Source organism: Megascapheus bottae, chromosome 23, assembly GCF_031878675.1.
Source record: "Megascapheus bottae isolate mThoBot1 chromosome 23, mThoBot2.hap1, whole genome shotgun sequence".
In the NCBI taxonomy this organism is placed as follows: domain Eukaryota; kingdom Metazoa; phylum Chordata; class Mammalia; order Rodentia; family Geomyidae; genus Megascapheus; species Megascapheus bottae.
The window spans coordinates 26,553,939-26,580,361 of NC_143531.1; the positions used below are offsets into that span (position 1 = coordinate 26,553,939).

The window sequence follows — 26,423 nt, forward strand, 5'->3', positions numbered from 1 at the left end:
TTTCAACAGTTTGAAAAAAATAATACCATTAGATTTCTATGCACTTTATAGTTTGCAAATCACCTTGACTGCTCTTGAAAATAGAAATATAATAGATAACATCTTTTGTTCATTTTCCCTGCCACAATTTAATTTTATAGCATAAATTCACAAATAGAATTTTTATAACACAGAATCTTATTTGATTTTGTGATAGGTTATTTTTGGTCTCCTTTGAAGAGACCTGTAGAAAAGAGAAAAAGTCATATTAGAGCTGTCATCATATATTATTTCTTCCAGGGAGAAAATAAAATGAGGAAAACACCTTTCCTTCTACAACAACAAACTGATTTTATAGAACTTACTCTTAAAATAGGTTCATTTATCAAAAACTTGTAGTATCTCAAATCATGGTAAAGAAAGAAAGAAAAGCTATCTTATAAGAAGAGCTCATAAGAAAGCCATGGTTGTTGGACTATAGAATGCCCATTCCTATAATATTTGACATTGTCTCATTTCCTCCATGATTTGGCTGTATTTATGCATGTTTCTGGTGCATATTGGCTAACTTAAATGTTACTGATTGGTTGTGTGGCTTCTGACCAGAGACTTAAAAGCTGTCATGAGATAAAAGGGAATATGGACCATCCAGTTCTGACTGACTTTGGTGGTGGGAAGTTAGCTTTAGAAGCTGCATTCATATAGTCAGTAGACCTTATATCCATTTACAAAGCAATTCTGAATCATAGGGTGGGGGAGGTAGATAAATCTATTTTCAATTTTAAATCATAGGGTGGGGGAGGTAGATAAATCTATTTTCAATTAATTCTGCAGTTTGATGGTCATACACTGAATTGTAATTTCCCCTAAGGCAATCTTCAAGTTCTTTTATAAATTAAAATTTCATATTTCAGGGGATCTCAAACCATGATGGAAAATGGAAATTATATTCTATTCTGTTTGTGGTGACATAAAAGCAACTCTGGTTCTCTTCCAGTCTGCTCTACATTGTTTTATGATTAATATGAATATGATCATTTTGTTGCATTTGTCTGTATTCCTTGAACAATAAGGACTACACCAATAAACAAACAAACAAACAACAAGTTTACACTAATAATCTTGGAACTGTTGCTCAGATGAAAAGAAAGTGAAAAACATTCCGATGTTTAAAGCTTTCAGGATTTGGGGATGTTGACATAGTAATGCTGGTATGTAGTATGTAGGTGGCAGGTATGTTTGTGTGTGTGTTTGTAGGTTTGTATGTACATATGTATGTTTGTTTGGCTGGGTATCATGGTCCCAAGGCCTGCTTGGGCAGAAGTGTGAGTCCCCGGCTGAAAAATACTAAAGCAAAAAGTTCTGAAGCCAGGCTCAAGTCATAGGCCCAGAGGACAAACCACTGCTTCATTCCCTTGGAGTTTCATAAATAATAGGAGCAACATTTGAAAATTTTAATTCATTTACACAAGGGAAGGAAAATCAAAACTTAAGGGATCTTTGCCAAATGAAGCTACCTGTGTTGGGGGAAAAGGGTGGTTGTATAGGAGGAACATGCGAAGAGAAATATTCCACACGACTGGGGCTTAGTGAGGTAGACACGTGCGTGGCCTTTCTCTAACCCACAGCTGGGAGGCCATGGCTGAGTGGATTGCACAGGGATTCCTAATGAAGCCTGTCCACGTGGGCAGTGGGAGAGTTCTGCGACAATGGAAGGAAACAAACTCTTCATTCATGTTGGCTTCTCCTCCATATACATTACATAGAATAGAATCCTTGGGCAGGCACAGAGTGATGGCACATGTCTGTAATCCAGGCTCCCCTATGGAGCCTATAGACACACTAGGAAGACAGTCCAAGGCCTGCTCTGGACAGAAGTGCAAGTCTCTGTCTGAAAAAGAATCACAGCACAGAGTTCTGAAGGTGTGGCTCGAGGGGTAGAGTACCAGTCCCGAGGCCTGAAGTTTAAACCTCAGTAGCCTCCCCTGCAAAACAATAACAAGACTTTCACCACCAGCACCAGCACCATCATCATCATCATCATCATCATCATCATCATCATCATCATCATCATATGGCTTTAGGTACCAATATCGAAAGTTGGGACAACAGTTTTACCAGAGAACTTTTACCAAGCCTTTCTGTTTCTATGCAGGGCTCTTGAAAGATCATTTTCCTATTGAAACAGTGTTACAAACCAAGTGGATAATGTCTATCCCTCAACCTCCCCAAAGCTGACTGTGTTTCCTGACCTGTGTTTCAGGGGGTCATGTTTCATCCAGATATTATTCTTTATTTGGTACTAGCCCTTCTAGACTTTCAGTTGAAAACTGTGGACTGAGTTGGAGTGACAGGCTGAGTCTGCTGGTGCAGTGCTGTGTGTGGCCACAGGTGGTATGCAGGGTGAGATGGGGTTGCCCCTTTCTGTGTCTAAAATGAGGTGGCAGTGAGAATCGCCCAGAATTGGCAGAGCCAAGTAAGATGTTTATATTTGAAGAAATTGGTAAAGCCACTTCAGAAAAGTCACTCATTGTGGACAAAATAAATTTGGCAAGCTTGCAAGACTTAGGATTCAAGTAAAGCAACTGAGATTGAAAATGAACTGGAATAAGCATTTTAAAATTAATCCTTTATTTGCTTTGGGCCTCAACATTATAGATAGTGTGCAATATATATTATAAAGCAAATATGAATATAATAAAATATGAAGAGAAATTAAAATTACAGAAAATTATTCTAACATTTCTTATATATAGACCTAACTTAATCTTGTCTCCAGATTGCATTTTTATTCACATGGCCCATTCATTCTGCGACTTTTAGAAATGTATTGATTCCTTGATTATGAGACTATAGTAAGTGTATTAATGTGTTTCGCTGGGCTATGTCCATTACCTATATAATGTACTTGGATCAAATTTACTCTCTTTGTTACTTTTTTTATTTTACTTTGATCTCATCCACCTCATTTTCCCTCTCTCTTCATTCCTCTTCCTTCCTGTGCTTGAACCACCCTTTCAGTTAGTAAATTTACTATGGATACTAAGACTCTCAACTTGTGTGTAGCTGATTAAAGTAAGATAAACTAAGAGGAAAAAAACAACTATGCTAACTTCCTTCTAATATGCCATACCGCTTCATGGATCAGTAGAATTCCACAAACTTTCAGTAACAGAATGAAAGGTTTACTCTTGCCGTGGCTGTTTCTCTTGACCACTTGAAACTTTCCATGCTAATGATATTGCAACATCACAGCATTTGTGAGAGACCTCGGAGGTCACCCTCTGACCCTGCTGGCCGGAGAGCAGCGCGCCACACACTGACAGAGGGTCGGCTAGCCTTCACTTGCACATGTCCCACAGCAGCAAGTTGTTGCTTTGTGCAACAGTCTGTTCCAGGGTCGGACAGCTGTGTTGAATAACACTTACCTTCATGTAATCTGAAATCTTCCATCTCCTAAATTCTAATCAATGAGCCACTCACCACCCAGTCGACATGGACTGGGTCCTAGCCGCCTCTTTTTCCTTCAGTCAGTTTCTCAGATATTTGAAGATAGTTTCTGGATTCTGTGCATACTTTTTTTAGACAATTTAAGGCATGAAAATATATACTCCCCTTCCACATACCCACACTATTGTAATACCTTGACAACTGATAAATGACAAGCAAGCAGGGGCGTTGAATACTAAATTTAATACAAAAGCTGCCAAGTAAAAATAAGACAAAAAAATCTGTCCTCTCTCCCTCTCTCTCTTTTCCTTTTTACTTTACCCTTCTCTGAGTCAGATTGCAGCCCTAGTGTTAGCCCTGTGTCTTTGCCCTGGTGAGGACATAAAACAGCATAACGATAGGCTTGTTACAATTTTGTGAGTGATGCCTACCGTGTACCAGGCCTTTTCTGTGCACATTACAAATATTGATTCCTTTGGACCTTATCTTAACCCTATGGATTAGGTCTTAAAAAGATGAATGAACAGAGGGCTTAAATGCCTTGCTCATGACCTCACAGTTAATAGGGTGGAACCAGGGCCTCTTCCTTCTTCTAAGGGTCTTGATTAGGGAGTTTAGAGCATTATCTTTATGCCTGGATCCATGTATTATACAGTGTTTTTAAAGGAAGTTTATCTTACTAAATAATGAGTAGCCAGAAGTGATTCACACATACACACTGTATGGATCGGCCGAACAGCCTCTACCAGGAGCTGCTGGCCACTTTGTACTTGACCATGACACCTACGTGAATATGTTCTTGTTCCTATTGGCCTCTAGCATTGAGATTAGCACAGTATTTCACATTTCCCATGCTTTAAAAAATCAGGCAGTTGGGGCCAGGAGTACGGCCTAGTGGTAGAGTGCTCGCACAAGGACCTGGGTTCGGTTCCTTAGTACCACACACAGAGTAAAGCCAGAAGTGGCCCTGTGGCTCAAGTGAGAGAGCATTAACCTTGAGCAAAATGTGTCCAAGGACAGTGCCCAGGTCCTGAGTTCAAGCCCCAGGACTGGCAAACAAAAAAAATCAGGCAGTTAATAGACTCCTTCCGTCTGAGGATACCCAATTAAAAGGTAAGTTAGGACTCTTCAACTAAACATCTTTTTTTGCCAATCCTGGGGCTAGAACTCATGGCTAGAGCACTATTCTTGGGCTTTGTCAAGGCTAGCGCTCTACTACTTGAGCCACAGTGCCACTTCTGGCTTTTCCTGTGTATATAGTACTGAAGAATGGAACACAGGGATTCCTCCATGCCAGGCAAGCACTTTACCACTAGGCTATGCTCCAGGCCCCAACTACACATTTTTTATAAATAAAAATTTTTCATGAATTGTATTTGAAAGTTCAATCCTATGGAATGCCATCTTTAGATCCCTATCATGAAACAAAAATTAGTCATATGAACACCCCATATAGAATTAAAGTGCAGTTGATTCTTGCTCTAAACCAGACCATACTATCTTGAACAAGTTTAAAAGTTAACAAGAAGTTGGCTCAAGATCCTTGAAGGCAGTCCGCCCAAGAAAAGCCAATGCAACGGTCCTCAGTAAAGCAACACAATTGCCAGCACCCAGTTCCATACACTCTGTCAGCACACGGGAAGTGAGGTGAGCAGCGAGTCCCACCCTGAGCCTCTGGTACTTGATGCCATTGAGACAGAGCCTTATTTCCCTCTTGGTCTGTCTGGGTCTGGGCCCTGTCTCCTCTGGCAGTGGAGTGCTCATTCGTACGGATGACAGCGGACAAAGTGGTTGTCAGTGATTATTTGCAATCCAGTGTTGGAAAAGTGTTGGCAATCACGAGAGCATAGTTCCTGTAACTTTCTTCTACCAAAGGAGGAGACGATGACTGCATGCACATTCTTTAGTGAGTGTTGTGCTTCAATTTGCAAATACAAATAAAGATTCAAGATGGAATCACACGAAAGAACAATTGTTGGCCCTTCTGGCAGACATTCACTATACTGTTATCTAGTGTCTGGCACATCAGGTGGATAAAATATTGTTCTTTGCCCTAAAATGACTGCAGTCCAGTGTGATAGTCAAGGGAAATGCAGGGCTGAGTGCAGCCACCATCTGCTGGTTGTCTCTTTTCCTATGTATTTGGGTTGGACCTTGTGAAATCATAAACTGAAATCTATTTTTAATTACATATTATGTATATATTTTAGTATATAATGAATACATATATATGTATTTTCAAAGCCAGCATGGGGACTAAAGAATGAGAGAGTCTTATATCCAATGAACCACTAGAAAACTAGAAGTGGTGCTGTGGCTCCAGGGGTAGGGTGGTAGTCTTGAGCTGAAGAGCTCAGGGACAGTACCCAGGCCTAGAGTTCAAGCTGCACAACCAACAAAAAGAAAAGAAAAGCAAAATGAGCCATGTACAAAAAGAGATTTGGATTTGCACATGTTTTTAGGAAATAATTTTTTATATAGTTTAAGCTTGAGTCACTCAAGGGTACAGAATATGAGTAGTTCTTGATTTTATTCCTTTATCTTTTCCCTGTAGCTAAGTAAGGAATCTCCATCATCTTTTATTCAGAGACATCTATATTTCTGGTTTAGCCTATGGGTTTTTGGTATACCATTGGGTCAGAATGGACTGCACTCTTAACTTCAAGTCTAAGAACAGAGTGTTTGTGTCAGACTGGCTTTCACACGTGTGGAGTGGTTGCTGAGACTTTACCTTTATAGAATCTTGAGTAGAAGAAATTAGGTAAAATTCAGCTACTTTCCTGAGGGAACTTTGCTTTATCCTTACTTTCATCGACTCACTTACCAATACCGAAAGGAAAGAATAAAAAAAGCAGACAATGAAAACATTTGATTCTGGTTTGTTTGTATAGTTTTAGAATGAAGCGAACAGGTCACCTAACTCCGATGGAAACGAGAGTGTGGCATCTTTGTAACATCCTCACATTAAAAAGATGATCTGCTCTGTCATTATGGAAATTCATGGGAAATGTACAGTATTTCCTAATTGTTGATTCACTCCTAGTGACATAAGCATGGTTCCTTCCACTCCCAAAGTAATTGCTCATTTCCATGGTGCCTGTCTCTCAAGAGTCTGGTACCTTGACACCACAGAGCAGGTAATGAAAGTGAAGAGTAAACCTTGTCCCCTTCGAATTTTCTTCCTGCCTGTCAGGTGATATGAATGACAGGGGATGGCTGTGAGAATTCTTGGAAGAGAGCCTTCAAAGTTCCTGAGCAACCAGGGCATAAAATGTGGCTGCCTCTGAGTTGGAAATTACATCTTGAAGTTGATGGAATGCCTTCATTTCCATTGTCCCTCCTTTTTTCCCCTTGTCCAAAGGTGAAGAGGGATCCCCAGACTGTGTGACATGATCAGAATGCGCTGTGCCTAACTGTGAACTTCAAATACCGATGCTCTCCACTTTGGGTCAAGTGAGAGGGATTTTTTTCCTGTCTAGCACTTGTTCCTTGTAAAATATGTGTCCATTTTTTAGCTTTCTCCAGCCATCTTCCACATGGCAACCCAAGTATCTAAATATTAGCTACCTTCTGAGACCTGGAATCATGGGTGAGTCCTGAGACTGACTTTCTCCCACTTCTGGCAGTGCTAGGCTACCGTGTGCTGTGGACTGGGTTGATAGACACAGCCACGTTTAGAGCCCTGAGAATAAGAGAACTATGGTCCCTGGAACTCCCCGCTCTTGGTGCTCAGATGGGAGGCCCAATGCTCCCAACTTTGATTCCCACTAGTCTTGTTATTGGCAGCTTGTAAACTCCATCTCTTGTCCTAAAATAATGTGCAGCTTTCAGAAGCAGCTATTCGCAGCAGCAGGAGGCAGCAGGCGGCAGCAGCTAGTAGCACAGCTTCTGAGTCTGGTAGTGGCCGCGGCAGCTCCGAGGACTCTGGGTGGTGGAGGGATGCCCAGTGCACCTCCCCTTCCGTGTTCATGGCCTTCCATCCACTGGGATCCGCCGTCCTTCCTCTGCCTCCACTGGCTCTGTCCCAGGCTCTCTTCAGTCTCCTTCTAAAGCTATGACTGCCACTTCTGCTGTCTCTGTGTACCCTTGGTCTGCTCTATCCTGCCCAAGACCACAGGTTTTGGGGGAGAAGCCTTTTGCTGGGCCTCCTGGCAACACAGGAGGGTGTGTGATGAGGAGGGAACATCGTGCTTCTGGAGGAAGCCAGGGAAGGTGACAGGTACACATGCCAGGAACTGCCCCATCACAGCAGATGGTGCCTGCACACAGGCAAGCATGGTACTGCCGCAACTTCTCCTTGAGGCACAGAGCAGCCAGGGGGGCCGAGTTGGCTAGGGCTGGAGACGGGAGCTCTCCACCTGGCGCAGGCCTCCTGGAGCCTGAGTTGCAATGGCTTCATCGTGCTTTTCATGTGCCTGGCCGGTGGAGGGCAGTTTTGCCTCCACAGTTACTTGCTCAGGGCATGGAGGAAGGTCTGTAAAGAGTGTTTAATGAAACAGCGTTTAAAAGACCTTCCTATTGGGGGCCGGGAGTTTGGCCTAATGGTAGAGTGCTTGCCTAGCATGCACAAAGACCTGAGTTCGATTCCTTGGTACCACATACATAGAAGAAAGCTGAAAGTGGTGCTGAGGCTCAAGTGGTAGAGCTCCAGCTTTGAGAAAAATCCAAGGACAGTGCTCAGGCCCTGAGCTCAAGCCCAGGACTGGCAAAAAAAAAACAACAAAAAAAAAACCTTCCTATTGCTTCACCCCCGCCCCCAGCCCTGTATCCCAGGAAGGTTGGGTCTATATTTCTGTCTGAAAATCTATCCTTGGGTGTTTGATCTTTAAGAAAAGGGTGATATCATTGACCATTCAATCTTTGATTTTTCCTAAATTTAAATGTACATAAGGTAGCAGTGTTCAGAGACTCAAGTGTCTCTGAGAAAAAGGAAGCATCTTCAACCTACAAGTTGTGCAAATGTTGCTTTGGGTTCTGCTGTCTTCCACAGGCCTTTTTACATTCCATAAAACAAAACTTTCAAATTAAACTTTTTGGTAGAAAATTGAGATTTATGTAAACATGGAGCACTTAACTGCTGTTCATAACATAAATTATTTTTGTTAGCATCAATTAATTGTACACAGTGGGAGGAAGGAAGTGTCATTTTGGTATGTCCGTATATACACGCAATGTAAACATGGGTGGTTCATCCCTGTCATTTTCCTCCTTCCCACTCCAACCTCAGCAGGCGTCCATGTTCCATTTTTCTAAGTGTATATAAAATGTTTTGACCATGTTTACCCTCCACCAGCCTCTCCATTTGCCTTCCCCTCTCCCCCAGGTACCCACACCTCACACAAGACCTGTTTTGTGTTCTTGTCATTTATTTTCTAAGTGTGTCCATTTTTCAAAGGAAATTCACCATATCTCACATAGGAGTGGACAGCACGGCACTTTAATCAAACGGACCCCTTCACTTGTGCTTGCTGCCCAGTTCCCAGGCACCACGGTCGCTTGCGAGTCAGAAACTTCACTCAAGAGCTTTCAGTGAGGTCCATTTTTTGCCATTTCTGACCACAGATGCCATGTGAATTTTGGCAGCCCAAAGTTCTTGAAATGATGTTTTTACTTGAGCAGCTACTATTTAACAAAGCAGTTTATGAATACAATACATTTTGATTAGTGTCATCCCTTTCCTTCTTCCTCATCCCTCCCGAATGAACCCTTCCCTCAATTTTCACAAGATTCAAAATGTCTATTTCCTAAATGCAAATCCCCCAAATAGGATATGTGTTTTATAAAGCCCTTTGAATTCACGTGAATGCCACTGTAATTCTGTATTTGTATTGTTTTTCAAAGAAGTTTGTGGCCTTTGTCTTATCTAGCCACAAAATTTGTCCAGAATAACATGGAGGATAGAAAATGGCTTTCCTATTTGACATAGCACCAATCTATTTGATCCATTTGGAGTTAGTGGCTATACTTGTGTTGGACTCTTCTCTCTATATAATAATGCCAAAGTCCATCTGAGACTTAGAATCATGTGCATCATTAAGATGATAAGGAGGAATTCATCACTGGAGTCCCTTTTAGAAATTGATGGATGTCAGTACTGTATTATTACCAGAGGTTTTTTTTTTTAATTCTGCATTTGGTTTTGGTTTTGCCCTGGGATTTTATTGTTGTTGCTGCTGCTGCTTGTCATGAAAACAACCTTACAATAGCATAAATTTATTACCTTGTGGCTCCTTTTCCTTTAATAATTATGAATTAGCATCACAGGTCCACAAACATATATATTTTTTGAGTTAACAAGTCAAAGTCAAGAAACATAGAAATTCGAGCCAATCGAGAGTCTTAAGTTCACGTTTGATAAGTTTACCTAAGTACATATTTGATCTTCTTATGTCATGTAGGAAATATTTAGTTGTTACAGTAGAAATCAGTGGCTTTAAAGAATGTGTAGCATTCAGTGGGATGGATTACTTTGAATAGGTTAGTGCAGGTGTGAGAAGCTTCATATATCCCCAAGTATAGATGGGATATAGAAAAAACTTAGTGTCTTATCTATTTTTTTTCTCTCTCCCAGTCCTTGCTGTAAACAGTGCTACTCTCTGGCTGTGGATATATTTAAACATGATTTAGGAATCTTTTGTGATTATCTAGAGTTCTATAATCACAGTTCTAGTCTCAGTGAGAAATCAGCAGACATTAAAATAAATGTTCTGTATCTTCAACTCAATCGGGCAAACACCATGACTTTTTCATTCAAGGAAAGAAAAAGACAGGGCCCAAGAGACCATCTGTGGAATTATCTCATTTTTAGATGATGATGAGGATAATGATGAAGATGAGGAGGAGGAGGAGCATGATGGTGTGTGTGTTTGTGTGTGTGTGTGTGTGTGTGTGTGTGTGTGTGTGTGTGTGTGTGTTGAGCTCTCATACACTGGTTTTGGCCCCAGAGGCAATCTCTCTGCCCATCTTCTTAGAAGCAGCACAACACAGATAACAAAACCTATTTCAGTCTCAATTTTAGTTTAATTCCCAGCTGGAACTTGAAATGAGACTGTAATGAACTTCAACTTGCAGCAGCGATTATCTGATACATGCACAGGGAAGTATCCAGACACAGCGGTGCAGTGATTTGTCCAGATAGGATTCTGAAAACATTTGGTACTTAATAAAATAGATACGAACTAGAAGGCTATGGCTTGGCATCATACCACATTGAGGGAGGGACCGATGGCCAGGTTTGACTTTATTCTGGTTTATAATTAACAGAAAATGACAGAAAAACATGTGGCATCACCAGAGAGTTTATTTTAAATGGCCTAACAATATTTACAGCAGAAATTTCTAAATCATTTCATAAAATGCCAATAATGCTAACCAAAGCAAACACTGGATTATAAAATAATTCTCAATCAGTACCTTATGAATTCCATGTGACCATTTAGACTTTCAGGAAGATGAGTTCACTCTTTCATCTGTCTGATTTTATGAGGAGATACTGAAACTTGTCCTGTGGACATGAATTATGTTTATAAGGTAGAATTCAAAGGGGACAAAATGACCCTCAAGATGAAAGAAGAGTCAATAATAAGTGTGAAATTTGACAGGAGAAATCAAGACAGATCTATATTTTGATTTTTATTGTAAAGCTTGTGCTTTCTGGTTAAAGAGTCAGTTGTTAACTTGTGCCCTGCTACAATTCTGTAGGTGAGTATTTTCCTTTCCATGGTATATTGGAAATAAACTGGAGGGGTTCAGGTCAACTCTTAAGTACTGTACTATAGGCAGAATTCTGTTTGGAGATATTGGGCATGATTGCATGCGCAGCTTTAACTCGCCTGTATGCGATAATATGGCAAGAATATCACTGCTGAGACAGAAACACAGCACACTGTGTCCAGTTTTCCCCAGAAAAATAATAAGCAATATCATCAGTGTCTGGGAAGATACTGACTTCCTTTCTGCTAAGGACATTGGAAGCCAGCATGTAGTCAACGTTTGGCTTAGTTTAGGCCTCGGCATCTCTTCCCACCTCCTCTCCCCCGACTGCCTTCCAGAAGCCACTGTCTGTGCTCTCACTCACGACCCAAACTCCTGTTTCTAATATACCTGATGTCTCCCCATCTCTCCACTACTTGTTTTCGACAGTGTCAGTGTCCCAGGCAATGGGGCTTGAACTCAGTGTTTCATGTTTTTGCTTAGCTCTTCTGCTCCAGGCTAGCACTCTACCACATGAGCCCACCTCCAGTTTCGGCTTTTTCTTGGTCAACTGGAAGTAAGAGTCTCATGGACTTTTCTGCCCTTGCTGGTTTTGAGCCTTCTGTGTAGCCAGGGTCACCAGAATGCACCACTGTGCTCAGGCAGGCTCTTCATAACTGACGTCTACACACCAATGGGATGCATATCTTAAATGTATTTAAACATATGGACCGAGAGAGAAGGAAAGCATTCAATGTATTCTTGACTTTAAAATATTACAGAGGGCTAATGTACCTGTTCATGAAGGAGAGAGAAGCCTATGTTAGTATAATTTACATCTCTATGCACTTGCTTTATATTCGCTAACATAGGAGAACATGAGTTATACTTAAGTAATCACATTAGAACTTTCTTGAAGAAATTAATTTTAGGCAAGTAATTAATTGTAGATAAGTAATTCCTGAGGAATAAATAAGATAGCTTTGTAATAATTGTACAATAATATTTCTATTTAGAAATTATTGCTTATGTCAATAATTTATTCTTCATCCAACCCCTAATTACCATTATCTAAATTATAAGAAGCTAAATGCTTATAATTATTAAAGGTATAAATATTTGAGCTTAAATTCTAATTCATATTAATAACTGCTGATTAAAAGTATTATAGCAAAATGTTTTCAAAGTTTAATGATTACTCAGAAGGGCTAAAATAAATTATGAAAATGAATGTTTTTCTTTTTATAGATATGGCTATATTAGATGTGGGATATAAATGTAAAAGAAATAAAAACTACAAAGCATGTAATAATAAAAACAAACAAGCAACATTTTCAAATAAATCTTTTGAAAAAGAATAAAAATTCTGTAGAATAGCCTACCAAATGTACAATTGCTAAGTTTAGGGAGACTAGAGAAGATAATATCATATGAATTATGTATATTTACAAATCCAAACAACAATATATTATTAACTATAATAGTTATTTTGAAATCATTATTGCAGGTTGTACATTTTAGATGGATAATACTGAATTGCAGAGTGTTTTAAAAGTTTATTAACCCATTAAGAGAAGTAGATTATTTCACAGATTAGTTCATTGTCATTTTCACTAGCTTATTATTGATATGTATAGTTGTACCAATAATTACAGCTACAATTTTCTAAATCCTTCATAGACACCAGGCCATGCTAAACTGCTACAGGCAGTTTACACATGTATTTCCACACATGTTCCATTTTCACATTAGCCTGTGTAGAACAATACTATTATCCTTATCTTAAATGACACAAAAATAATTGTTTGATCAAAATGTATAGCATTTTGCTACACATTGAATATAATGCACCTCGATCAAATGTATCCTCTATTACTCTCTCTCCTCTTTTGATTTCTCATTTTTAAACAATTTTCACGTAGACTGTTGACAAGATCCAGTACTCTTGGGAAGGGCTGAGCTTTCTCTGCTGAAAAATGCAGAGCTTGAGCCAGAGATTCCTTCAAGGTCTCTTCCAACGCTGTCATCAGAGCTGAAGAGAAGCCTTAAGTGATTCAGAAGGAGCCTACACAAAAGAGAAACATGGGCAAAAATATAGCTTTTCCCTCTCCCTGCCTCTGTGCCTGGCCCAGTCAAATGAAATGGTTGATGTAGAAATGTGTTTTCTGACCCAGCTGTGTGGAGAAGGAAGGAATGGCAGGCCCCGACGGCCCTCTTGGAAACACTCTTCATTTTCATCAGAGCAGGGAGCACCGAGCAGTTGCTGGCCCTGGCTCCCGCTGCTGCATCGTGCTTGCCCCCTTCGCCATTTGTTTGGTACACAACCCTGCTATTTCAAGACTTCACTGCAAAGCCTTGTTGCAAGTTTCAGAAATAATGGTTCTCTGAGAGTCAGCCTGATTCTCCGCTTCAGTGCATGTAGAAGAGGAGACAGGGAGAGAAAGAGAATGCAACCGAGATCAGACACTGGCTTCCCAGCCTCAGCGTGTATAATGGCTTCTGTGCTTACCATTCCATGGAGTTCGTCCCCCAAGATGTTTCCTGGCACCACTTCTCGTCTTTCCTATGTGGCCTCTCCACACTTCTGCTTCTCTTGCAGTTTTGCACCTCTGTTGCTTGTCATACGACCCCATTAGTTGATCTCTGAAGTATCTCTTTTTCCCAGTCTTTACCTCCTCCAGGGTTGTTTCTGAAGTTCTACAGTGATTGTATTTCTTCAAGGTACATGCGGAATGATGTTGACATTACGGGAAGTTCAGGAGCCCCTCTCATATGTCACCCTCTGCCTCCAGGTTGCCTGTTGACCACACACTCTCCTTGAACAAGGCACAGTTTTCTGGCCTCGCCTGCCTTTAGCCTCTTGGCTCCGTTCTTGTTTCCTCCCGAGCTTTGTTACCATCTCTGTCAACTCTACCAACACCCTGCTTCTTTTCGGTACCAATACCCTTCTACCCCAGCCCCTAAAGGTTCCCAGAGGTCTCCTGTAGCTGAAGCAATGCTTCTCCTCTGTGCCAGAACTGGGTTTGGGTTCTCTCGTCCCTGATTTCCCTTAGAGTTCATTTTAATTCCAGTGAAGCTCTGGGACATCCCTCGCACTGAAACACTGTTGTCTCTGACATTAATCTAGCTTTCCTGCTCATCTTGTTAAGCTTGTTCTTTTCTGGGGGTGAAAGCTGAAGTTGCTTTCTATCAATCACACTTCTTATTAAAATAATTGTTGCAATAAGTCTTGGAGAGGAATGGCAGGAGCAGAGTAGCCCCTCTTAAAGCTGCTCCTGTAAAATATTGGTTTATATGTTTCTTTCCATGCCAAATAAATGTTAAGTTGTAGGGTGACGTTAGTTTCAGAAATGATTCTCCTTTTGGCTGACACATCAAACAGACCCTTCCTGTTGTTTGATCCAGAATTTCTACAACATATTTAATTCTAGATATTAAGAAATCATATTTCCATGCATGCTAGCTACTCTCTATCCTTCGGACAAGAGGTATAGATCAGGAAAGAGTCAACAAGATTTATGTTCAAATAAGTGCAATTTATAGTGAGATACTGGAAATAAATTTTTAAGCAAGAAAATAAATACTTGGTCTGAAACAATCACAGGAGATAGTTTTCTTGTCAGTAGAAAATAGATTATTTTTTAAACTCAAGGTTTATAAAAGTAGGAATGTAGCTGTCTGTATGCCCTCAAAGTCAGGCCTGGGAAATTGGGCAGAAAATTCAGTGCCAAATACTTAAAGGTCTTTAATGGTCATTAGAACTTAAATGACAGAATACTGTACTCCAACATAGTCCTTGTGGTATTTATTTGTGTTGGTAAAATGCTTCTAATAAGTGTTTTGTGTATGAATACATTGTAAGCTTTAAACCAAGTAGCAGTATGGAAAGGAATTAGTTCAATCCAGGAGGTAGTATTTATGTACTTTTGATGTTTGTATGTGTGCCTACATGTCTGTACATAAGAATGTGTATGTATGGGCTGGGAGTTTGGCCTAGTGGTAGAGTGCTTGCCTAGCATGCACAAAGCCCTGGGTTCGATTCCTCGGTACCACATACATAGAAAAAAACTGGACGTGATGCTGTGGCTCAAATGGCAGAGCTCTATCCTTGAGAAAAACAAAGGACAGTGCTCAGGCCCTGAGTTCAAGGCCAGTACTGCCCCCCCTCAAAAAAGAATGTGTATGTATCAGAAGACCTACATAGTGCATGGCGGGTTTCTTTTCTTCCTCTCAATTCCTGTGCTCTGACCATACCGGATTCTGTCTCTTGTTCTTCACCACTTATTCAGCTGCTTCTAGATTCCTATTTCTAAAATTCTACCATGTCACAAGCTACATGTGGCACCATGCTTGAGTCTAGGGATCTTTGTTTACATCATAACAGTTTTAGTGCAGCTGCTGCAGCTGTCGCACTGTAGTCATCCTCTGTCTTTGAAGCTGTGCTGGTTTCCTCTGTCCCTGTCTGCTGCCTGCCTCCTTCCCCAGCATTACCAATGCCCAGCGCCCCCTGGGTTCTGCCCCGAGTTCTGTCTCTAGTCATCAATGATGGCTTTCACCGAATTAGCCTACTTTCTGCAGGAAAATTTGAAAGTAGGCCATAGATGTATGGTACAAGATTCTGTCCAAGCGGCAGCATGGTGGACGTGCCTGTGATACCACTTACTTAAGAGGCTGAGATGAAAAGGGTCATGGTTCAAGGCCAACTCAAACCATCTCAACATAAAAAGGCCAGACATGGAGGGATGTCCCTGTCCTTCTAGCCTCACTAGAAGCACAAAAGGATCCCAGATTCAGCCTTGTGCAGAGAAATGCAAGACCTTTCTGAAACTAGAGATAAAAGAAAAAAGGGCTGGAAGTGTGCATCAAGTGATAGGAAAGCTGCCTGGTGAGTGCTGGGCTCTGAATTGAAATCCATACACTGACCCCCACAGAAAAAGATAATCTTTTCAATCCTACTTGTTGTCTAGAATCCTACATCTTGTCTAGAATCATGCACGGAGCTTAGCAAGTTTAAACAGAATGCATTTCTTCCGAGTGCCCATCATTTTATCCTTTCTCCTCTCCTCAGCGGTCCCTAGATGAACTCAACATGCCAGAATTTTCAGATGACGTCCATCTTAGACTGGAAACCGAAGAGCAATAGGAAAAGGAATTACTTCAATCCATGTTCAAGGAATCAGTTCAATCCCTAGTTCACCCACCTTTCTCATTTGCTTCCAGTTCAGACTCATTGTCTCCTGCCCTGGGCACTGCAAAGGCTACCTCACTGCCCCAATCACCAGTTTATTTCATCCTTGTTGCAGTTATGGCCCAAGCCAGCAGCCCCTATTGCTGCCAGGCGTGTGCTGTACCCAAAACTAATCACGACTTTACTACCCACGGCCCTCTGTGTTCACCTCTCCTTCACCTTGAAAACAAGGTCTCCATTTTCTCTTGGCACAGGTGCAGCACAGCCATAGTTCCCTTTAAACCACGGTCATCAAATTCTTTATGGTAAAAGCTGTGTCCAGTTTAGGAAACCTATAAACTAGAAAAGCCAAGGAAAGGACGCTCATGCTTAGTTTTCCTATCTTCATGGTTCTGTTGCCATCCCGTCCTCGTAGGCAAAGCTCCTTACCTGAAGGACATCCTGGCTCGTTGTCATTACTTCATTCTCCCCAGACAGTTGCTAGATACTGAAACTCTTCTCGGCCCTCACTATGAAACCCAAGTGCGGTTCAAAGAGTGTGTCAGCCTGGCTCAGGTGGCTCATGCTTGTAATCTTACCTATCAGGAGGCTAAGACCTGAGTTTGAGTTTTGAAGCCATCAGGGACTCCTGTCCTCCGCCAAGAGCTGGAAGTGTAGGTGTGGCTCCAGTGGTAGAACACCAGCCTGGAGCAAAATCACCCAGGAAGAGTGCAAGGCCCTGGGTCCGAGTCCCGTGTGCAGTGTTGCGAGATTGAGAAAGGTTGGTAGCATTTGTCTCGTAGACTTCACAGAAGTGGCAAGTGATGGGAAGAGGCAGAGAGACTCTCTCTCTCTCTTTTCTTTAAACCCTCTTGCATCCACTCACATGATATCACCCCTCCAAGGGACACCCCAACATTTCCTAGATCCTGAAAGAAGGCCAAATCTATTTAGCTTAGGCTTCAATGCTGCTGAAATCCCTGGATTGGAGCCTCAAAAAAGTATGAAGAAGCAAGGAAAATAGAAAGCAATCCACTAATAGATCTATTAAGCTTGTCTTTTTACCTCTTACATTTTAATATTTAGATTTGTCATATTTAGGCTGATATTGCATATTAGCTTTCCTTTGTCGAAGCAAGCCTAACTTTAAATAGCTCTTCATAAGGTTTTCTCCTCAGTCCTTTACCATAAGATTTCTTTCTGGATCTGCTCCAAATATTCTCCTTTCTAATACTCAGAGATCCAAAGTAGAATTTGTTCTCTGATAATTATCTAATGGAAGCAATTATGCTTTCATCTCATTATACATGTCTTTACTTTTCTTTTTTGTAAATAACAAAGCACTTTTAAATCTCATACCAGGACAATTTCATACCTATTCTTGACTTGTTAATTCTGTAATTTTCTTTTAAAAACAGTATTTTAAGAAGGCACCATTTGATAATGTCACCACATGGACTCTAGCTGCCTATAATGGCAAGGTATTCTAATTTTGTCTGCACTTCATACAACCAAAACACCACCAAATGAGAAGAGCTAGGGGCTGTTCTTGTGGTTGAAATATTGTGTTCTCAGTCAGATTGTGAGATCTACTTAGAACCACAACAGCACGTGAGATGTGGCTAATGGGCCTGCACCAGCTACTCTTACTTCTAACCAGCAGAATTAGCTCATCTTGATCTCCTCTTACTGAAATTACTCCTTCCTCTAAACATTTGCATAGGGTTTGAAAATGATCAGAATCTACTTTTAATATTCTAAACTGTAAAAAAAAAACCTAAACCAGAGATACAGTATATTTAAGAACATTTACATGCTCCTTTTTACTGGAGAAGCATAAGGAAGACTTGAGATTAATACCTTATTTATTAAGTATGTATATTGATTCAACTTGAAAAAAAATTCAAATCAGTTTTGCATCTGAGAATCTCGTATTTTGTGTCCCATGAACGACTCCTCAAGCTCTGACACTCTGTCTGTGCTGTACTTATTTCATGCATTTGTGGTACCATTCCAGAAGCCACGGCTGAAACATGGTGCTTGATTAATATTCTTCCCTATGATGAGAATATGTCAAATAAAGCTCTGTAAGATACTGCCTTTAACACTGCAGCTTGTAATTTTAAGATAGTATCCCCCAGCTCCAAACTTGAAGCAGGTAATTAAATGTGAAATTGTTTCATCCTAGCATAGGAGCTTGCCCATTTACTGGTTACAATGGAAGATTTTTAAAAAATTCACTTTTAATTGGTAATTTTCCTTTGGGAAGCTTGAAGCACTGTAATGGCTAAAGAAATAAAGTATCCAATAGCAAAGCTCCTAATGAATAATGACCCAGCAAGAGAAGGAAAGGGGGCTATAACTTTATAGGTATAAATCTCAATAATTTGAAAGAATAATTTTCAGAAATGACCCAAGGTTTGATAGGGTCATCCACAGAAAAGCCAAGAAAATCAGCATGTACTGAAAAACGACACATATGAGATTTGATTTAAGGACATGTCTCCTCACCTAGATGGCCAGGTATTTAAAAGGAGAGGCTTCTTTGTGCTTATTTCTATTTTAAGTGACTGCTTTGACAAATCTTCAAAAGAAACATTGTTTGTACCCAGCAGATTCAGTAATTGCCTGTTCAGGAGTGAAGGGTCACGTTCCGTCCTTGAGCCACCAGCCCAGCTCATGTCTGGCCCTTCAGGGAGCCATTGATTGATTGGTCATCATAATTTCCCCAGGGAATAAATTGCTGCTATTAGTACCTATGGGATCTTTGCATCTTGTACTTGTAGAATCCTTGGAAATCCATGTTTGTCCATACAGAAATGGCTGTGTGCTACTCTCGGCAAGGTGGAAGAAGCATTTCCCCCACCCCCTGTCCACTCTGTGGCCCAGTCATGGTCTTCTGCCTTCAAGCCCTACAGCAGTTTCGGAGGCCAGTTGGCTTGAGTTCTAGCTGAGTAAGAGGGACGATTCTATGTGAGCGGTTGGTGGTGGTGTGGAACAGGCTCAGGTCCCTGGGATCGCTGGGCAGGCTGGCATTCTACCACTGAACTGGACCGCCAACACTGTTTGCTTTAGTTTTTCAAATTACATCAAGGACTCTTAGCCGTGCCTGTCTGGACTGCAATCTTCCTCATTTTTCCCTCTCACCTATCCAGGTTTGGAGAAACCAACAACCATGCCCAGCTTGTTAGTTGACACAGAATCTCACTAACTTTTGGCCCAGACTAGCTTTGCTCCATAATCCTCTTGCCTCCTAAGTAGCTGGATGTATAGGTGTAAGATGCAATTCCCAGCTATGTGATCATTATTAATGTGTATTCCAGTTTATTTTGATACCAGCATTGAGGTAAAGAAAGCAATAAGTGCATTGAATTGTAAGACAAATTGAATTGAACGTTATAAAAAGAGACTTTTAACTTAATGTTCACTTGAGAAGCATACACAGCATTCAGAATGAAAAATACTAGATATTTCCTGACAAGTGTAGATAAATGAGTCCCTTACTTGGGGAAAGGACTGTTATTACATGACATTTTCTACTTACATTTTAGCCTTATTTTCTTTTTATCTGAGTGCTGTTATCCTCAGCCATGGTCTATTAATAAAATTACCTCAGTGGGAAGGGAAGGGAACTATTTTTTAGACTACTCTGGTGATAAGTTTGGGCTAATATTCTAACCTAAATTTTCAGTGATCATGTAATATGTACCCTATGATGGATAGAGAGTTGACCAATAGATAATAGGTGATCAATAGGTGATAGAAACAGATCAATCGAAGATAAGTACATGGAGAGAGAAAGAGGGAGATCTGTTTCTTCTCTTCTATAGAAAACACTGGAGAAAAAAATAATGTTAGGATTTACTATAAATAATCTTCACTTTAAAATTGGACAGATCAGGAAAACTCATCAGTGATGACATTAATAATTATTATAATAACCTCATCTTCATTCCTCCCATGTGCCTACAAACATTCTGACCCCTGAAACACACACATACACACACACACACACACACACACACACACACACACACACACACACACATCACTCACACTCTTAGTGCAGGTGAAGTGAACTTCTTTGCAAAGAAGAACATTTAGTCTCCAGTATTGCTCAGGCATGAGATAGAACAGTTATTTTTACCTAATTTTTGGGGGGTGGCGTGTGGGGTTTGAACTCTGGGCCTGAGTGCCGTCGCCCCTGAGCTCTTCAGCTCAAGGCTACCTCCTTACCCCTTTAGCCACAATACCACTTCCGGTTTTCCAGTGGTTAATTGGAGATAAGAATCTCATGGACTTTATTGTCCGGGCTGGCTTTGAACCGAGATCCTCAGATCTCAGCCTCCTGAGTAGGTAGAATTACAGGCGTGAGCCACCATGCTCAGCTTAGCTGTTTTTTTTTTATACCGCCAGACTTTAGAATGGTAGATTTGGTAACTGTAGTTTCTTCATATGTGCATAATTATTTGAATATAGCCACCAGAGTGGTGCACAAATCAATTTTGGTTGTAAGTACTGTGGACCCCACTGAACACCACACCTGGGCCATGTTCATCCACTGCTGACCCACAGCACACTCACCGTCTTTGAGAAGCAGCGGGATGCGACCTCCTTTGGTGCTGTACCCTTCCAAGTTTAAAAAGTTCTAGCTAGAGTAGCAAGATGTGTATGTGCGAGCACACACAAACACACACAATTAAAATGACTGTTTAGAATAGGAGTGCTGGGGGCTGGGAGTTTGGCCTAGTGGTTAAAGTGCTTGCCTAGCATGCACGAAGACCCAGGTTCGATTCCTTGGTACCACATATATACAAAAAAGCCAGAAGTGGTGCTGAGGCTCAAGTGGTAGAGCTCTAGTCTTGAGAAAGTCCAAGGACAGTGCTCAGGCCCTGAGATCAAGCCTAGGACTGGCAAAAAAAGAGAAAAAGAATAGTGAGTGCTGTTGTTTATTCCTATACTTAGTCAACAATGACTGTGGAGGCAGACTTCAGAGACTCTACCATGTTGTGAGGGGCCCGTAATTAAGAGACTTGGAAAGAAGCTTCTTTTCAAGGCAACACCCCATTGAGCAGGGGCTCAAGGAGATTAGATAATTGTGGAGCTATTACATGTGGTAGGAACTCTAAGTGCTCCGTGTCCCGGTGAACCATCCCAGCCTCCCTCACGCTGTGACTTAGTTCAAAAGTGTCATTTCATGTTCATCCTAAGAACTGCATTTAGGCAAAACCTGGTTTGCTGCTGTTTTTACTCACACCGAAAGTACACAATCTGGGAACTGGGATTTTAAATCTCCTATTTTCTGAACTCTGACTTTGTAAATACATTTCTCTTTCCAGATCAGGAATCTACAGGAGACAGATGTGTTCCTATCTAAGATCAGCAGGGGCCAAAAATAATTCATGGGTTCAGAAGCTAGACTAACGGAAAGGCTCAGAGCTGTGGGCGTGTGTTAAACTAATAGTGTGTCTGGGAAGGACAGCATGTCAGATGCTTCCTTCGTGTTAGACGCAAACCCATTTCAGTAAATCATTTATAGCATTTTAAATGTATCATGTAGGTATACCAGGAGAAGAGGGAGTGTTTGAATGTGACAGACCCATCCATTTGCTCCCATCCATCCTGTTCCATTACACCCTCTGTCCTCTCCCAAAGATTTCTTCATGAGCTTCCTTTTATGAGTTGATCCATATTTTAGTTGTGTTCATACAGTCGTAATGATGCTATTACTCTTAGCTGAGTCTCCTTATACATATGACAGCCCATGGGCCGATATGTGCTTCCAGATAGAACAAAAGGATTCACCTTTTGCAAATAATACTTGGTCAGCGTAGTCTGCTGAGAAATCAATGTACACGGAGCTTTGGGAGACCATTTAACTTATGTAGCATGTAAGCTCCATGTGAAACATGTAGAGGATCGTGTGTTGTGTGTTAGAGTATTTAAGGCTCAATGCTTTGCTCTGTGAATGCTATCCTGTTCTCTTCTCTCCTCCAACTCCTCCCTATTTAACAGCAGACAAGCCCAGGAAGCGCTGAACGAATCCGATGATCCAGAAACAGGCTGTCTAACTGATAACAAGCCAACTTCTCGACACTTCTATCCTGTGGCTCTGCTGCTTGTCAGCTCACACCTGCTAGTTGTGTGGCTTATTTTAAGTCTCGCATTACTATTAGCTAAATACCAATAAGTTTTATGTTGTATTCTTTTTAAAAAAAAACAACGATGGACTTTAAATTATGGGGACACTGCTGTACTCTTTCTACATTTTCAGATTCACCAAATTTAAACAAAAAAAATGTTGATTTTGTGTTTTTGTTTGTTTCCCTAAACTCTACAGGACAAAAAGTACTATGCATTATGTCAGTCACTTTGCTCTTTTCTTCCTCCTAAAACATTTCCCCACTGCTAAGTAACTCAAGAAGAATTCCCCAGTGATTGTCTTTGGAATAAGACAAAGAACAGAATCCTGAAAGCTTGAAGTTCTGAACCTCCTCTTCCTCTTACCATTCAATTTATTCAAAGCAATTGAGGTTAAATTTGCACAACTGGACTAAAACCCTGAGCTAAGCCCCCAGGATGGGGGAGGTTCCAGACTTTCCTTCCACTGTGCTAATAACACACTTCCCTTCGGTCTTTGAACCTGTTGTTTCATTTCTTTGCTGCACTTGATTAACCCCTTTCTGTCACATACGTTTCTGGAGAGAATGGCTATTTATGTTTTGTAATTAAATGATCCTGTTTGTAACTATTGTTTGGATTGATTTGGCTTTCAGAGTACTTTTCTATTCTTTCTAACAAGGTTTCCTTGTGTCTTGATGCGCCATTTTTAGCACCTGTGACTTTTGTACTGTTCGGGACAAGAACTCTTCCTTCACAAAGATGAGGCTTGGACCAGGCTCCTCAGAAAGCCATGTTCTCTCTGTTGCACAGCTAAAATAATGAAGTAAAAAAAAATAGAGATGAAACTTTCCTTTAAAAGTCTATAGGGCCAGAGTTAATCAATTTAATGCCTTATTATTCCTAGAAACTGCATCCTTAGGGCTACATATAGATTTTAATGTGTTTTAAAAAGACTGACAAATTAATTTGTGGAAGAGATATTACAAAGGCAGATATATTTATGAAACTCAAGTGAAACTGTATTGTGGAGTAAATTATATTTAAAGAGTTTATGAACCCTGACATGTCTGTAAGAATATAAAGAGGCTTTAGTCATGTCTTTGCGAAGGCACTAAAGGGTATTGGGCCTGGCCTGGGATTTAATTTTGTAAGATGTATCATCACTTGTGGAAAACCAACACACAAACAAATGTAGAGTTGAATCTTTGTTATTTTTACTTGGACTGTTGCTGCAACTCTGCATTGAACAAATAAAGCATATTTATTTATTCCATGTTTCATGAGCTTGTGCTTTCCCCCTTCCACCAGAGAAGGATGCCGTATAGAGAATGTACTGAAGAATATCAAATGCAGAAAGTATGCTTTCAACATGCTCCAGCTGATGGCTTTCCCCAAGCAGTACCGACCTCCAGAAGGGACTTATGGAAAAGCTGACACCTAAGTTTACCAGCATGTAAATAAACAGAAACACGAATACGTTTCGGTTGGAAAAAAAAATCTCTCTACCTTGGTCTATTTTTTTAAGTAAATTTGCAGAAGGGGCACCCTTGCCCACATTGAGGGATTGCTTGAATCATCATTAGCTTATCCCTGTGCGAGAAAAATCTGACATCTAACATTGTTATTTCTGTTTCGGGGCTCCTTGGGGCTGAATGTCACTGATTGAAACGAGAGAGTGTCAACTTCATTCATGAAGTATTTGAGTGAAAAGTGTTCAGGTTTGTTGGTGTGATTCAGAGGGTGAGAAGGAAAACGGGAGCAAGAATGTACGGGATGCTACAGTACAGCCTTGATATCAGATCCCCTGAGAGCCCCTGTAGGCCCTTTATGAGACATTGATTGCCCTGGTGAACACACACGAGGTGGAGGTAAGTTGTGTTGTTCATAGCGTGCAGGGGTGTCTGTGTTCAGTCAGCTCTGACTGCTTCTCCCAGTCCCGAGGTGACGATGGAGAAACGTCACCAGATGCACACATTTTAAGACTGTTTTTGCTTTTTCAAAACTCTGATCTGGGTTGTATGAGTGTTTATCTAATGATACAACACTGCAAGGGGGTGAGAGCTGAATAGTCTGTTGATGACACCCAGTGAAAATCCCCATCAGCTCAAACTGTCCACCTTGGATTCATGACATCTTTCAGATGTTTCCCCAGAGTCAACTGGATATGAATTTGCAATTCACTTCGACATAAGTTAGTATGGATAAATAAACTTGTAAGACCTATGCAGCTACCATCACCAAGGAACACAAAATTCTGTCTAGCTGAATTTCAGCGTCTTTAAAATAACACCATTTAAAACTTTTACAAAATGCCAAAGTAGTAATTGCCTTAGAGATCGCCCTACGTAGAACCAGTATTCAAAAAATTGGTAAACTAAAGCCAACGGCCTATTCAAAAACAGCAGAATCGCAATTATAATCTCTCCTTGATTTTATTTAATTACCTTTCTTATGACTTGTCTCTTCCCTGGATTGCTATGCCAATTATCAAAGAAAGGTTGACAACAAAATTGGATTTTATCAAGGGGAACTGAAATTTGGAGTACAAAATCTCAATAAATCAAATCTGTATTTTTTCCAGATGTAGGTTTTCTGTTTCTCATGACTGGAGCATGCCACTCAGAAAAAATAAATCTTATTCTTCATCTTTTGGAAATACCAGAGGCTTATTAAGGTATCTCTTAGGTGAAACTACATGAACTCCATGCCAGAGATGTCTGTTAAAATCAGGATTTCAAACAGATCGTTCTTTCCATGTTGAGTTGTCCAAATTGCTCAAAACTTCAGATAACACTGGGCCTTCCCACACTATAATTATCATTTTGTCTAATGGCCTGAGGGTATTACTGAAACAATTGCCAAACTGTTTATAGCTCTTTAACTGAAAATGTGCTGGATTTGTTCAATGAAAAAGTATCACAGAGTTCTCTGATAAAATTCATTCTCCATTTCAGTGATTAAATAGAATATTAGAATTGCTTTATTTCCGCATGGGAAGGTCTGTGATTATTTTCCTTGGCCTACTGAATTTAAGGTAGAGTGGTAGAGATGACAACAATCTTCTAAAATAGTTGTGAAATCTGTGTTTGCCCATCAAATGATTGTCTGAGTCCCGGGAGACGTTATTTGGCATACCAGCATTTAAAGAATTAAACAATAATTCTTATTCATATTTAAAAAACAAACCTCTTGTGTCAAATTTTGAAAAAATATAGGAAGCCAACTGTAGGGTTTTTGATAGCATTTTATGGTTTTCCTTCTCTTTAAATAATAATGTAGAAGTCTGGAAGAAGAAACCTTATTGGAATGACAATTCACATGAATTTGTATTCAGAATTAGCATACTCTTCACCATTTCCTTCTAGACAAGGGTGCCAGCGTGCCTGCTTCTGAATGTGAAACACTAGGGAAATCCCCATGAGCACTATCACTTTACCAGCTGCAGCTCAAATATAGAGTCGAAAACCAAAGAAAGAAGAACCAAATGTGAAACAATATAAAATTTAAAATAAAAAACAATCTCTAAACTCTCCCATGTACAAACACAGCCTTCCATGCTTTACTTCTCCTACCTTCATTTAAAAAGTCAACCAGCAGGCTTATTTGAGAAGACCATGATAGGCCAGAAATGAACCAGGAAAATGACATTTTCAAGTAATATAGCTTTGGGCTAAAGAGTATGTTTTCCTTCCACTGTCATCAATACAGTATCAATTCCAGATTGATTATTTGTAGAGTTCCAGGAGAGGAGAAAATGTATTTAGAGACTCAAAAACGGTACAACCTGCATTATTTAGTGGTACAGAATCGAAAGGTCTAGAATCTCAAGATATTTCCCCAAACTTCACATGTTGGACAGAGGCAGAGCCACACTTAGTTGAACCCGTTCATTACTTTCTGACGTGCCTTTGTGTTCTTTTGAAACATGGCCTCGGATTCTAGCTACGCACTGCTAAAACATCTTTTAGATGTTTATGGTGGGTCTCAGAATCCTGGAGTCACAACAACCATT

General features: G+C 40.5%; 1 protein-coding gene across 5 annotated transcripts in view; it reads left to right on the top strand.

Annotated features, from left to right (window-relative positions):
* Inpp4b (inositol polyphosphate-4-phosphatase type II B) overlaps window positions 1-23,915 on the top strand; it is a 461,147-nt gene extending 437,232 nt beyond the window's left edge. For 3 of the 5 annotated variants that reach the window (XM_090356905.1, XM_090356906.1, XM_090356908.1), the window contains one exon: window positions 22,304-23,205. In XM_090356905.1, the coding sequence (XP_090213031.1) occupies window positions 22,304-22,478 (175 nt within the window). In that variant the 3' untranslated portion in view covers window positions 22,479-23,205. Of the gene's footprint in view, window positions 1-22,303; window positions 23,206-23,719 lie in introns of those variants that run through there. The other 2 variants (XM_090356907.1, XM_090356909.1) reach the window with 2 other exon arrangements.
* The last annotated feature ends 2,508 nt before the right edge of the window (window positions 23,916-26,423 follow it).